The sequence below is a fragment of the Coregonus lavaretus genome (genome assembly GCF_964263955.1).
Source record: "Coregonus lavaretus genome assembly, chromosome: 25".
Lineage (NCBI taxonomy): Eukaryota > Metazoa > Chordata > Actinopteri > Salmoniformes > Salmonidae > Coregonus > Coregonus lavaretus.
In genome coordinates, this window is record NC_140012.1 from 21,159,908 (window position 1) to 21,172,213 (window position 12,306).

At 44.3% G+C, this 12,306-nt stretch overlaps 1 protein-coding gene across 1 annotated transcript; it reads right to left on the minus strand.

Moving 5' to 3' along the window:
* Window position 1: 1 nt before the first annotated feature.
* On the minus strand, window positions 2-8,416 carry unk (unk zinc finger). The gene is made up of 14 exons (XM_084141336.1): window positions 8,192-8,416; window positions 7,417-7,626; window positions 6,446-6,622; window positions 6,157-6,290; window positions 5,916-6,051; window positions 5,687-5,804; window positions 5,431-5,518; window positions 4,973-5,340; window positions 4,520-4,736; window positions 4,171-4,266; window positions 3,884-4,069; window positions 3,554-3,735; window positions 3,104-3,364; window positions 2-1,366 (listed from the first exon to the last, which is right to left on the minus strand). The coding sequence occupies exons 1-14, from the start codon at window positions 8,338-8,340 to the stop codon at window positions 1,214-1,216; spliced, it is 2,475 nt and encodes an 824-aa protein (XP_083997462.1). The 5' UTR covers window positions 8,341-8,416; the 3' UTR covers window positions 2-1,213.
* Window positions 8,417-12,306: the final 3,890 nt, after the last annotated feature.

Genomic DNA, 12,306 nt, shown 5'->3' on the forward strand with positions numbered 1-12,306 from the left:
CTTCATCCAAAAATATACATTTATTTTATTTTTCTATACCAAAACACACAAAATGAAACAGTTGGTGGATGCAGTAGGACAAGGTGTGGACTTTGTGCCAGGTCTGTGTATAGTACACGTGATCATGTCTTTTCACTGGTTATCAACACACACCTGCTGTGTCCAAAGCCTGACACCTGGTGTACAGTGCATGTGGCAAGTATGACATACAAGAACTATGTATATTTGACATGAGTTTGACATACTGTGAAATATCAAAATGCTTACAAATGTAAATTATGCCCCAAAAACATTATACATTGATTTTTAGAGTTTAAAAAAGGCTGGCATTTGCGTTAACATGAAGCGCTTTGTTATTAAATGAAAAAATATGCATAATTTCAGACTACACAATTGAATAGTACATTTTTCTTGATTGTGTTAACATGCTCCCATCTTTCCAGTTAACAAAGAATAATAATATTACAGACTGCAAACCTGAGAGTCAGTCAAGTACAGAAACTATCTGTAAGAAACACAGACTGCTGCGTCCAAATAGTCTAACATGGCTTTCCTTCCTTCATCTGCAATTTCTTTGTAGGCTCCCACCATATTCCCTTCCTGTAGTTTCAGATCAGTGTGAAGGACACAAGGAGAGGAAGCCTTTTTATACTATTGAGATGCAGCCCTATTCTTCCTCTGACTATAAGTCTCATTAACAAAACAATATCACTGACTTTGCCTTCACTTTTCTAGAAAAAGCATACATTCTATGGAAAATAAAAATTATAATTTTGACAGTAAAAACTTGTACTCCTTCAAATGGTGGCCCCCTTAGGATGTAGCATCATGAGACAGCTGTCTGGATCATGCATGCCATTAACAACTGACTGAGTCAGTTTTGTGGTTAAAGACAGGTCTGTGGTAAGAGAGCTGATCCTGAATCATTTCTTATGGACAGGTAGTGCGTGTAAAAAAAAATCTGATCTTGAATCAGTGACTATATGGACCAGAGGCTGGTCTTTGGGATGATCTTTCAGTGAGGATACCATATCTAGGATCAGAGGTAAGATACAATGGAGTATACTACATAGCGTAAGAACAACTGGTCTGGATCTGGTCTAAAGTCAGTGTTCGGGTCAACTGGGCTGTTTGAGTGAGTATGGCTGGTGTGAGGCTGGTCTGAGATCAGTGTTGGGGGATCTGCTGGGCTATAGATAGTTGATGAGTTAGGTCAGGATAACTGATCTAGGGTCTGTTCTGGGCAAAGGGGGCACTCTGTAGAGCTGGTGCAGCTGTCACACAGTAGACCGTGTCCACAAGGCAGAGAGACCGATCCCTGCTCTCCACATGTCACACAACATTGACACTGCTTTCTATACACCACCTGGATAGGGGGGTGAGATGGAGAGGGGAGAAAGAGAGAGAAGTCTGCTGGTTAGTTGGGGAATGTTTCACATCAACAAGCATAGCTCTGTGTGTACAGTGAGGGAAAAAAGTATTTGATCCCCTGCTGATTTTGTATGTTTGCCCACTGACAAAGAAATGATCAGTCTATAATTTTAATGGTAGGTTTATTTGAACAGTGAGAGACATAATAACAACAACAAAATCCAGAAAAACGCATGTCAAAAATGTTAGAAGTTGATTTGCATTTTAATGAGGGAAATAAGTATTTGACCCCCTCTCAATCAGAAAGATTTCTGGCTCCCAGGTGTCTTTTATACAGGTAACGAGCTGAGATTAGGAGCACACTCTTAAAGGGAGTGCTCCTAATCTCACCTTGTTACCTGTTTAAAAGACACCTGTCCACAGAAGCAATCAATCAGATTCCAAACTCTCCACCATGGCCAAGACCAAAGAGCTCTCCAAGGATGTCAGCGACAAGATTGTAGACCTACACAAGGCTGGAATGGGCTACAAGACCATCGCCAAGCAGCTTGCTGAGAAGGTGACAACAGTTGGTGCGATTATTCGCAAATGGAAGAAACACAAAATAACTGTCAATCTCCCTCGGCCTGGGGCTCCATGCAAGTTTTCACCTCGTGGAGTTGCAATGATCATGAGAACGGTGAGGAATCAGCCCAGAACTACACGGGAGGATCTTGTCAATGATCTCAAGGCAGCTGGGACCATAGTCACCAAGAAAACAATTGGTAACACACTACACCGTGAAGGACTGAAATCCTGCAGTGCCCGCAAGGTCCCCCTGCTCAAGAAAGCACATATACAGGCCCGTCTGAAGTTTGCCAATGAACATCTGAATGATTCAGAGGAGAACTGGGTGAAAGTGTTGTGGTCAGATGAGACCAAAATGGAGCTCTTTGGCATCAACTCAACTCGCCGTGTTTGGAGGAGAAGGAATGCTGCCTATGACCCCAAGAACACCATCCCCACCGTCAAACATGGAGGTGGAAACATTATGCTTTGGGGGTGTTTTTCTGCTAAGGGGACAGGACAACTTCACCGCATCAAAGGGACGATGGACGGGTCCATGTACCGTCAAATCTTGGGTGAGAACCTCCTTCCCTCAGCCAGGGCATTGAAAATGGGTCGTGGATGGGTATTCCAGCATGACCCAAAACACACGGTCAAGGCAACAAAGGAGTGGCTCAAGAAGAAGCACATTAAGGTCCTGGAGTGGCCTAGCCAGTGTCCAGACCTTAATCCCATAGAAAATCTGTGGAGGGAGCTGAAGGTTCGAGTTGCCAAACGTCAGCCTCGAAACCTTAATGACTTGGAGAAGATCTGCAAAGAGGAGTGGGACAAAATCCCTCCTGAGATGTGTGCAAACCTGGTGGCCAACTACAAGAAACGTCTGACCTCTGTGATTGCCAACAAGGGTTTTGCCACCAAGTACTAAGTCATGTTTTGCAGAGGGGTCAAATACTTATTTCCCTCATTAAAATGCAAATCAATTTATAACATTTTTGACATGTGTTTTTCTGGAATTTTTGTTTGTTCTGTCTCTCACTGTTCAAATAAACCTATCATTAAAATTATAGATTGATCATTTCTTTGTCAGTGGGCAAACGTACAAAATCAGCAGGGGATCAAATACTTTTTCCCTCACTGTATGTGCGTTCACATGTGTACACTGCACATATCTGTGTGTCTCCTTTACCTGTTCCACGGTGTGTAGACATGTACAGAGCTGGGCCTGCAAACTGAGGACAGACTCTAGAGGCAGTCTGTGGAGCAGCTGTAGCTGGTGTAGGCTCAGGTGTGGGTTTTCTCCTGTCCTCATGCTCTCCAGCGCCTCCTGGAGGAGAGAGGTCTGTCTCTTCGCCGCCTCCTCAGCCTGTCTGGCCCGCTCTGCTTCAAGAGCTGACCGACCGGCCGAGCCACGAGACTCCTCTGCATCCGACTTCAACACCGCCCACGACTGGAGTGAGAGAGGGATGTAGAGAGAGGGAGAGGGTGATGAGAGAAAAAGGGGAGAGAGTAACAGAGGGAGAAAAGGGGAAGGAAGAGAGGGAAAATATTTTAGTCTGACCCTTTTGTTGGTTTACTGGTGTACACTAACACACACATACACCTAGCACACACACAAACCCACACCTACTCATCGTACCTGTGCTGTATGTCTCCAGGTGTGGTCCCAGTGTTTCAGTAGTCTGTTAGCATCGTCTAGTTCCTGTCGGACCCGGGCTGTCTCCATGCTCTGGCCCATGGTGGGTAACAGGGCCGGGGGCGTACCGGGGGAACCCTGGCCTGATGGGTGCTCCCAGATACTACTGCTCATACCATTCAGACCTGCAATACAGGAGACATGGAACACATGAGACATATTTATTAAGCTGAGGTGTCTTTGGAATGTATGGGGAAATGAAAGAATTAAACACATTTTTAAATCTCTAATTTTGGTCAGAAAAATACATGATCTAAAAAGATATCCACAAACCTAAAGAGCTATGTGATGGCCCCAAGAAGCTGCTTTCTGATTTGCTGGGCTGCGATAGATGGGAGGAGAAGAATGGCGATTGGTGGGCTCTGATTGGTGGAGAGGGCGAGGGGGAGCTGAAAGGGGCGGAGCTGCAGAGGGATCCTGGAATGTTGACAGGAGCAGAACTCTGGAGCTGATTTCCTCCTGCAACATCAATCAATAATTGAATCAATCATGACATTCCACTCAGGTGTGTGCGTGCATGCGTGTGTGTTTATGTGTGTGTGTCTAGGCTCCATACCCACCCAGCATGGCTCTGGGAAGAGCTGAGCTGCTGTCCAGGCTTCTCTGCAGGGCAGACATGCCAAAGTCATTCAGGTCCAGGTCATCCAGAGCTGACTCTATACAAAACATTATCAACCAAAACAAAACTTCAGTCTGTCAGATCTGTCCCACAGCAATCAAGTGATCCAGTGGCAATATTCTTCAGAGATATCCCATGTAATTGCCCCTCAGGGATAAATAACGTTTTTTTAATTGAATGGAATGTTAGGAAGTGAACTACAATAGTTAGCTAATTTTACAATGGCTAGCTCCTCTGACGAAGAGTAATAAGAGTTTAAAGAGTCTACTGTGCTTGTGTGACGGACTCACCCACTACAGAATCGACGGTGTCGCTGGTGGGGTAGAAGGGCAGTGCGTTGGCATTCATGCCCGAGAAGAGGCCTGGTGCTGGGGCTCCGTGGTGGAGGTGGTGGCCCTGGTGGAGGGGTCCAGGAGGGGCCGGGCTGGGAGGGGTGGCTGCTAGGCTGGAGGGAACACTGGATGACAGACTCAGTGGACTACCAACTGGGAGGAACACCAACAGGTCCTAGTGAGGTAGAGAGAGAAGGGTGGTGATGGTATCTACTATACAGACTGTGGTATAGTTATAGTACAATAAGCAATGTAGCCTAATAGTTTCTGCATTCGACAATGTGATATTGCTGCCTTACAGAGACAACAAGACAATGAATGACAAGCTGGCTGGAGCAGCAACAGACACCCAAGCCAATAATGTGTAACTATAGTTGAAGCTGGTTGATTTTGACAACAATAAAAAGGCACCTGTTTGCTGTGATGAGACGCCATTTCTCTGTTGCGTTGCTCCATGGTAAAACTCTTCTGTTTGGCATGGTCTTCCCTCTCATACCCCGGTGCCCTACCGTACCCCCCCTCCCCAGCCCAGGGGGAGAGGGGTTCGCCTCCCCCACACACGTCCTCACACAACGACAGCACCCTCCCTAAAAGGCCCTGCTCTGCCACACACACACCACCTGACGGGGAGAACGGCCCTCCAGACAGAGACCCAGACCTTCCACCTCGGCCCCCAGGGCTGGAGCATCCTTCCTGGGCAGGGTGAGGGTCTTGGGGTCCTGGGGGGAGAGGTGGGGAGCTGGGGGTCTGAAACGAGGGTTCTTCACTGATAGGGGGCTCTAGGGGACAGGAGGAGAAAAAGAGTAGATCAGTTACTTACTTGCTAACTATCATTTTACAACACGATTAGGGTGTTGTGAGACACTTACTGTTGTCTAGGTGTGCAAAGGCACAGAAGGGGCCTCGGGGGCAGCTGCCACACTGCTGCATGTCGTTACACTTCGTGGACTTATAGATCTGGAGAAGAACACCAGACAAACACACAGTCATTTAATATAGAGTTCTAATTTGTGTTAAGCAAATGTAGCTAACTCGAACTTTGGCACAAATCTGCCAATGATCTAAACTGATGACGTAGTTATGATTTGAGATGAGGGGCATGTTAGGATGGACCGCACCGCGTACCTCAGGGTGAAACTGCTGCTCTGTGCGTGTGTGGCAGTACTGGCATCCCTCTGCCACCTCACACTTACTGGGGTCTCCCCACTCCTCACTGTGCTTCACCGCTGGGCATGGCAATGCTCTGGAGAGAGAGAGAGACCCCACACACTTTAGTATTGTTTTTGGGGGAAGAAACAGATGGTTCAGGTCATATGACCTGTGTGTGTCAAATGGATGTGTGCATGTTTTGTACCTGTATTTGTGTTTGTGTGGACTACGGCGCCTGTCTTTGCTATTGTGGTAGTAGGGACAGGCGTAACCTTGGCGACACAGACGAGGAGGCTTTTTACACAGATCTGTCTTGTAGTGGGACAACACATAGGTGTTATCTACAGAGAGAGAAAGGGAGAGAAATGTATTAGTATTGGAATCATGGCCTTCATATGGAGTATATTTATAGATCAGTTAAAGGATGTGCATGTGTATAGTCGTACCCTGCCAACGTGGTTCCTCACTCAGGATCTTCTCAATGAGGGCAGTACTGGCCGCCAGCCCCGACTGGCCTTCCCCCCCTCCTCCTCCCTCTGCAGCCCCCGACCCCCCCTGAGACTCCATCACCTGCACCTCTCTGGAGAGGGGGAGAGGGACACACATGGCAACGAGACCAGTTAGAAAGTGGAACAATGAAACAGACAAATCTCTGGCTTTGGGTCATTATTCTAAACCTTAATTTGAAGATGAACAGAAGATGATGTGTCTCTACTGCAGTGTGTAATCCTGTACCTGATGTCGTAGACGGGACATCGTAGGTCATGTGATCCATGTGCAAAGGCACAGTGGGAGCCGTTCTTACTGCAGTGGCCCTTCCCGTCCGTCTCGTGGATACAGGAGCCTGTCTTATAGTACCTCAGATGGTACCTCCGCTCTGTGTCGCCTGCCGTACGATGCAGGTACGGACATCTGGAAATCACAAATGGGAAAACAACCTACACATCTTGCTGGGTCACGTGATATTGTCTCAGAGCCACAGTCTTCCACATTAGCATTCCCCTTGTGTGTGTTAATAGGCTGAAAGTGTGAAAGTGATCATGTGTCAGCACTTCTCCTGATCTGTCTGAGCCATGGCCCGGAGGAGTGAGGTGCTGTTTTCATCTGCAAATCACAGCAGTCAACAACCATCACCTCAGCTATTCAACTGAATGGTTACACCTCATTTATAAACAGTACCCTCAATCTGAAAAGAAATCTCAATCTCAGATTCCCAGGTGCTTTATTATGCAATGTAGAGCATGTTCTATGTACCTTTAGGATAAAACTTACCAGACCGATTGTCGGTCTGCACAGTACGGGCCGTTTGTTTGACGTTCGTTCACTCGCTGTGTTATAGGGACCACCCGCCGTTGGCCACTGACGGTCATCATTTTCCCCCTTTTCTACATGTAGAATCGGTTTGCAAATTACAATTATTGTTCAGAGGTGCAAAGTACTCTCGGCCGGCAATCCTACCGGTCTGCCCGTGCCTTTAATGTGGAGAACTCAAGGATTGACCCAATAGGGCAAATTTGAGACCCCCAAAAACCATTGGTTTTAGTGAACCATAAAATAGTGTGAAGAAAACAAGTGTCTGTGTCTATTTGCTATCAGTGTACCAATACATCAAATCAAAAATCTTCCTTGGTACCCCCAGCACACGGACACACTTTCTTTCTCTCTCTCACACACACACACACACACACACACACACACACACTTACTCGTCCCCGTCAGAGCAGGTGCCTGTGCCCTCGTCGTATTTGGTGCAGTAGACATCTGGGCTGTAGTTGAAGGTTCCGTCCCGCCTGCGGATGGGCCTGCGGCGACGCTGGTTCAGGAAGTGCCAGTGGAAGCATGCAAAGGGCCGGTGCTGGGTACACTTGTGCTGCACAAACAGAGGACACTGCTCTGTCCTGAACTCCTTCAGATACCTGCATATGGGCGACAGAGCAGGACAGAGGAAATGGGTAGAGATATACGAGTAGTGCATTAGTATATGTCTTATATTTGACACCAAAAAAGAACAATAGCAAGCTGCAGGTATCAGTTATCACAACTTTGCACCTATGTTGCAGATGTAAACATGTCCCTCTCAGACTCTCTCTCTCTCTCTCTCTCAAAAAAACACATTGACACACAGACAACTTATGAACCACTTATGGACCATTAGACCAATTAAAGTGTCTTACATTGTAATTTGATTGCATATTAGCATATCCTGACACAAAACGTCAACACTACATATGGCTAGCTAAAGATTGCCAGCTCCCTAAACAGTCCAGGGCTACTGTACAGATCCAAAACACGCTAACTCAGTCAACAGTAGGCCTCTCACTTATATTGCCTAACTAGAATTGGTACACACTAATCCAGACCAGAGATAGCTGGTAAAAAAGACTTCAATTAAAATCCGACAGGAGCAATTGAACTAATTATCCGAACGTCAGTGGTGTTTTAGTGTGTTTATACACGTGAGGTTGTGTGTGGTCTACGTACGTGTAGTGTTGAGGTTTCTCAGGCTGTACGTGCAGGACGTTGGCGGGAGACGTCGTGCCACCTGCGGGCGAGGAGGATGAGGAGGAAGAAGGTCCACCGGAGGTCGTAGCCCCCGACGAGGACGGGGGCTTTGTGTGTGTTTTCGACATTTTTTACTATTTGAAGCTTTTGTACCAGCGTTCTGTATCCAGTGTGCGACGAAGTCCGCATTCTTTACCTTTGCGCGCTTGCGCCTGGTACGAGGAAGTGGAAGCGTCAGCTCGAAGGGTTTGCTAAGAACTGTGGGGCATGTAGTTCAACATTGTCTGTTCCCTTTGCTTTTAAACTGCAGTTTGTGAAAGAGCCAGAAATACCATTTTTTAATAAAACAATTATATTTATTAAATGGAGCATACATAACGTTGTACTTGACATTTGAGTCACACACATGAAATGTGTTCTGTTTTGTGCAAACCAAAGCACTTTCCTCAAACCCTGTAAAAATTATAAATAACAAAATTACACGGTTTCCCACGTGTGCGTGGTCATTCAAAAACTATTCGTTACAAAACATGCTGAACATTTAATTTAATTTATTTTCTAAACATAGAATTTGAGGAGAGGAAACCACAATGTTGTGATCCATATACAGCAATCGAGGTTAAATTATATTGGGAACAAATTAGACTGTACAAATGTCGTTGGACGGTCGATTATTGTTTATTTATTTTGTTGCATTCATGTCGGCTCCACCAGACGCCCTCCAGGACACCTACAGCACCCGATGTCACAAGAAGGCCAAAAAGATCATCAAGGACATCAACCGAGCCACTGCCTGTTCACCCCGCTATCATCCAGAAGGAGAGGTCAGTACAGGTGCATCAAAGCTGGGACCGAGAGACTGAAAAACAGCTTCTATCTCAAGGCCACTAGACTGTTTAACAGACACCACTAGCACATTAGAGGCTGCTGCCTATAGACATAGACTAGAAATCACTGGCCACTTTAAGAAATGAAACACTAGCCACTTTAATAAAGTTTACATATCTTGCATTACTCATCTCATATGTGTATATACTGTATTCTATACTATTCTACGGTATCTTGGTCCATGCCGCTCTGACATCGCTCGTCTATATATGTACTGTACACTACCAGTCAAAAGACACACCTACTCATTCAAGGGTTTTTCTTTATTTTTTATTTTGTTTACATTGTAGAATAATAGTGAAGACATCAAAACTATGAAATAACACATATGGAATCATGTAGTAACCAAAAAGTGTTAAACAAATCAAAATATATTTTATATTTGAGATTCTTCAAATAGCCACCATTTGCCTTGATGACATCTTTGCACACTCTTAGCATTCTCTCAACCAACTTCATTAGGTAGTCACCTGGAATGCATTTCAATTAACAGGTGTGCTTTCTTAAAAGATAATTTGTGGAATTTATTTCCTTCTTAATGCATTTGAGCCAATCAGTTGTGTTGTGACAAGGTAGGGGTATACAGAAGATTGCCCTATTTGGTAAAAGTCCATATTATGGCAAGAACAGCTTAAATATGCAAAGAGAAACGACATTCCATTATTACTTTAAGAAATGAATGTCAGTCAAAATGGAAAATGTCAAGAACTTTGAAGGTTTCTTCAAATGCAGTCGCAAAAACCATCAAGCGCTATGATGAAACTGGCTCTCATGAGGACCACCACAGGATTGGAAGACCCAGAGTTACCTTTGCTGCAGAGGATAAGTTCATTCGCGTTATCAGCCTCAGAAATTGCAGCCCAAATAAATGCTTCACAGAGTTCAAGTAACAGACACATCTCAACATCAACTGTTCAGAGGGGACTGTGTGAATCAGGCCTTCATGGCCGAATTGCTGCAAAGAAACCACTACTAAAGGACACCAATAATAAGAAGAGACCTGCTTGGGCTAAGAAACACGAGCAATGGATATTAGACCGGTGGAAATGTGTCCTTTGGTCTGGAGTCCAAATGTGAGATTTTTGGTTCCAACCGCCGTGTCTTTATGAGACGCGGTGTAGGTGAACGGATGATCTCCGCATGTGTAGTTCCCACTGTAAAGCATGGAGGAGGAGGTGTTATGGTGTGAGGGTGCTTTGCTGATGACATTGTCTGTTATTTATTTACACACTTAACCAGCATGGCTACCACAGCATTCTGCAGCGATACGCCATCCCATCTGGTTTGGGCTTAGTGGGACTATCATTTGTTTTTCAACAGGACAATGACCCAACACACCTCCAGGCTGTGTAAGGGCTATTTGACCAAGAAGGAGAGTGATGGAGTGCTGCATCAGATGACCTGGCCTCCACAATCCCCCGACCTTAACCCAATTGAGATGGTTTGAGATGAGTCGGACGGCAGAGTGAAGGAAAAGCAGCCAACAAGTGCTCAGCATATGTGGGAACTCCTTCAAGACCGTTGGAAAAGTATTCCAGGTGAAGCTGGTTGAGAGAATGCCAAGTGTGTGCAAAGCTGTCAAGGCAAGGGTGGCTATTTGAAGAATCTCAAATATAAAATATATTTAGATTTGTTTAACACTTTTTTTGGGTTACTACATGATTCCATATGTGTTATTTTATAGTTTTGATGTCTTCACTATTATTCTACAATGTAGAAAATTGTAAAAATAAAGAAAAACCATTGAATTAGTAGGTGTGTCCAAACTTTTGACTGGTCCTGTATATATTCTTAATTAATTCCTTACTTAGATTTGTGTGTATTGGGTATATGTTGTGAAATTGTTAGATATTACTTGTTAGATATTACTGCACTGTCGGAGCTAGAAGCACAAGCATTTTGCTACACCCACAATAACATCTGCTAAACACGTGTATGTGACAAAACATTTGATTTGATTTCTGCTCAGACAGCCATGGCCATATCAACACTTATTGATACTGTGTATTCCAACTGATTTTCAGGTTAAGTCTTATAATTGAGCAAAAGTAAGCTAATCGATCATAAAAACCCTTACGATAAAAGATAGCAGTCAGAGTGCAGTATAACTGCAGTATGCTGCAAATACTGCGTCAAAATACGTTTTTTTACTGCAGTAATTTTGCAGTGTAACTGCAGTTAGAGTGCAGTATTCTGCAATTACTGCTTCCAAGATACCACTGTCGACTGCAGTTACTGCACTTTCACTGTTTCAAAACTGCAATATTTTTTTGTAAGGGAAATATGTACAGTTCTCAGGCATTAGCTTCGCCCAGGACTGCCTCAAGTGAACTACAATCCCAACACTGTGTTTTAGCATTTAGAAACATCAATAATCATCACTTGTGATATGGCTTTTGAAATGTATGGCCCTTATCCAGGGCCAGCTCTAGCCTTTTGGTTGGGCCCCCCCACCTTGCAGCAAAATATTTTAGGGGCCCCCTCTTGAAGGCGGAGAGAAAAATTTAAAGAAATGTTAAGGTCCATTTCCTGAAATTCTACATATTTTGCAATGGGGCGTAGAGAAAAGTTGCTTTAAAACCGCAACATTTTCTCTACGCCCCATGGCAAAATGTGTAGAATTGCAGAAAACTTGCTTTAAAACTGCAACATGTCCTGAAATTAAATTACTTTTTTTGCAATTCTACACATTTTGCCTTTGGGCGAAGTAAACTTTTTGCAATTATATAATACATTTCTTGCAATTCTACTTATGTTGCCATGGGGCAGAGATTTTAAAAAAATGTATCTGTTTTACAGCTAATTTCCTACAATTCTATCCATTTTGCCATTGGGTGGGGACACATTTTTGCAGTTTTAAAGCTAATTCCCTGCAATTCTACACATAAGCGACTGCTTATGCCTGGAGCCAAACATGCCCTTATCTTTCATCAGTGAGAAAGAATCTTTCAAATAAAAAAGATACACTTACTGTAGCAGTTTTGAACAAATCCATAAAGCTATGGTATGGGTGCCTCCATCCGACGAAACTACACTTCCGCTACACTTCCCGAGTAACGCTTACACACAGGTGTTCGGAGCATGCTAAATAGTTAATTAGCACAGGTGTCTTCCTAATAATAATAATAATATGCCATTTAGCAGACGCTTTTATCCAAAGCGACTTACAGTCATGCGTGCATACATTATTTTATTTTTTTGGTGTA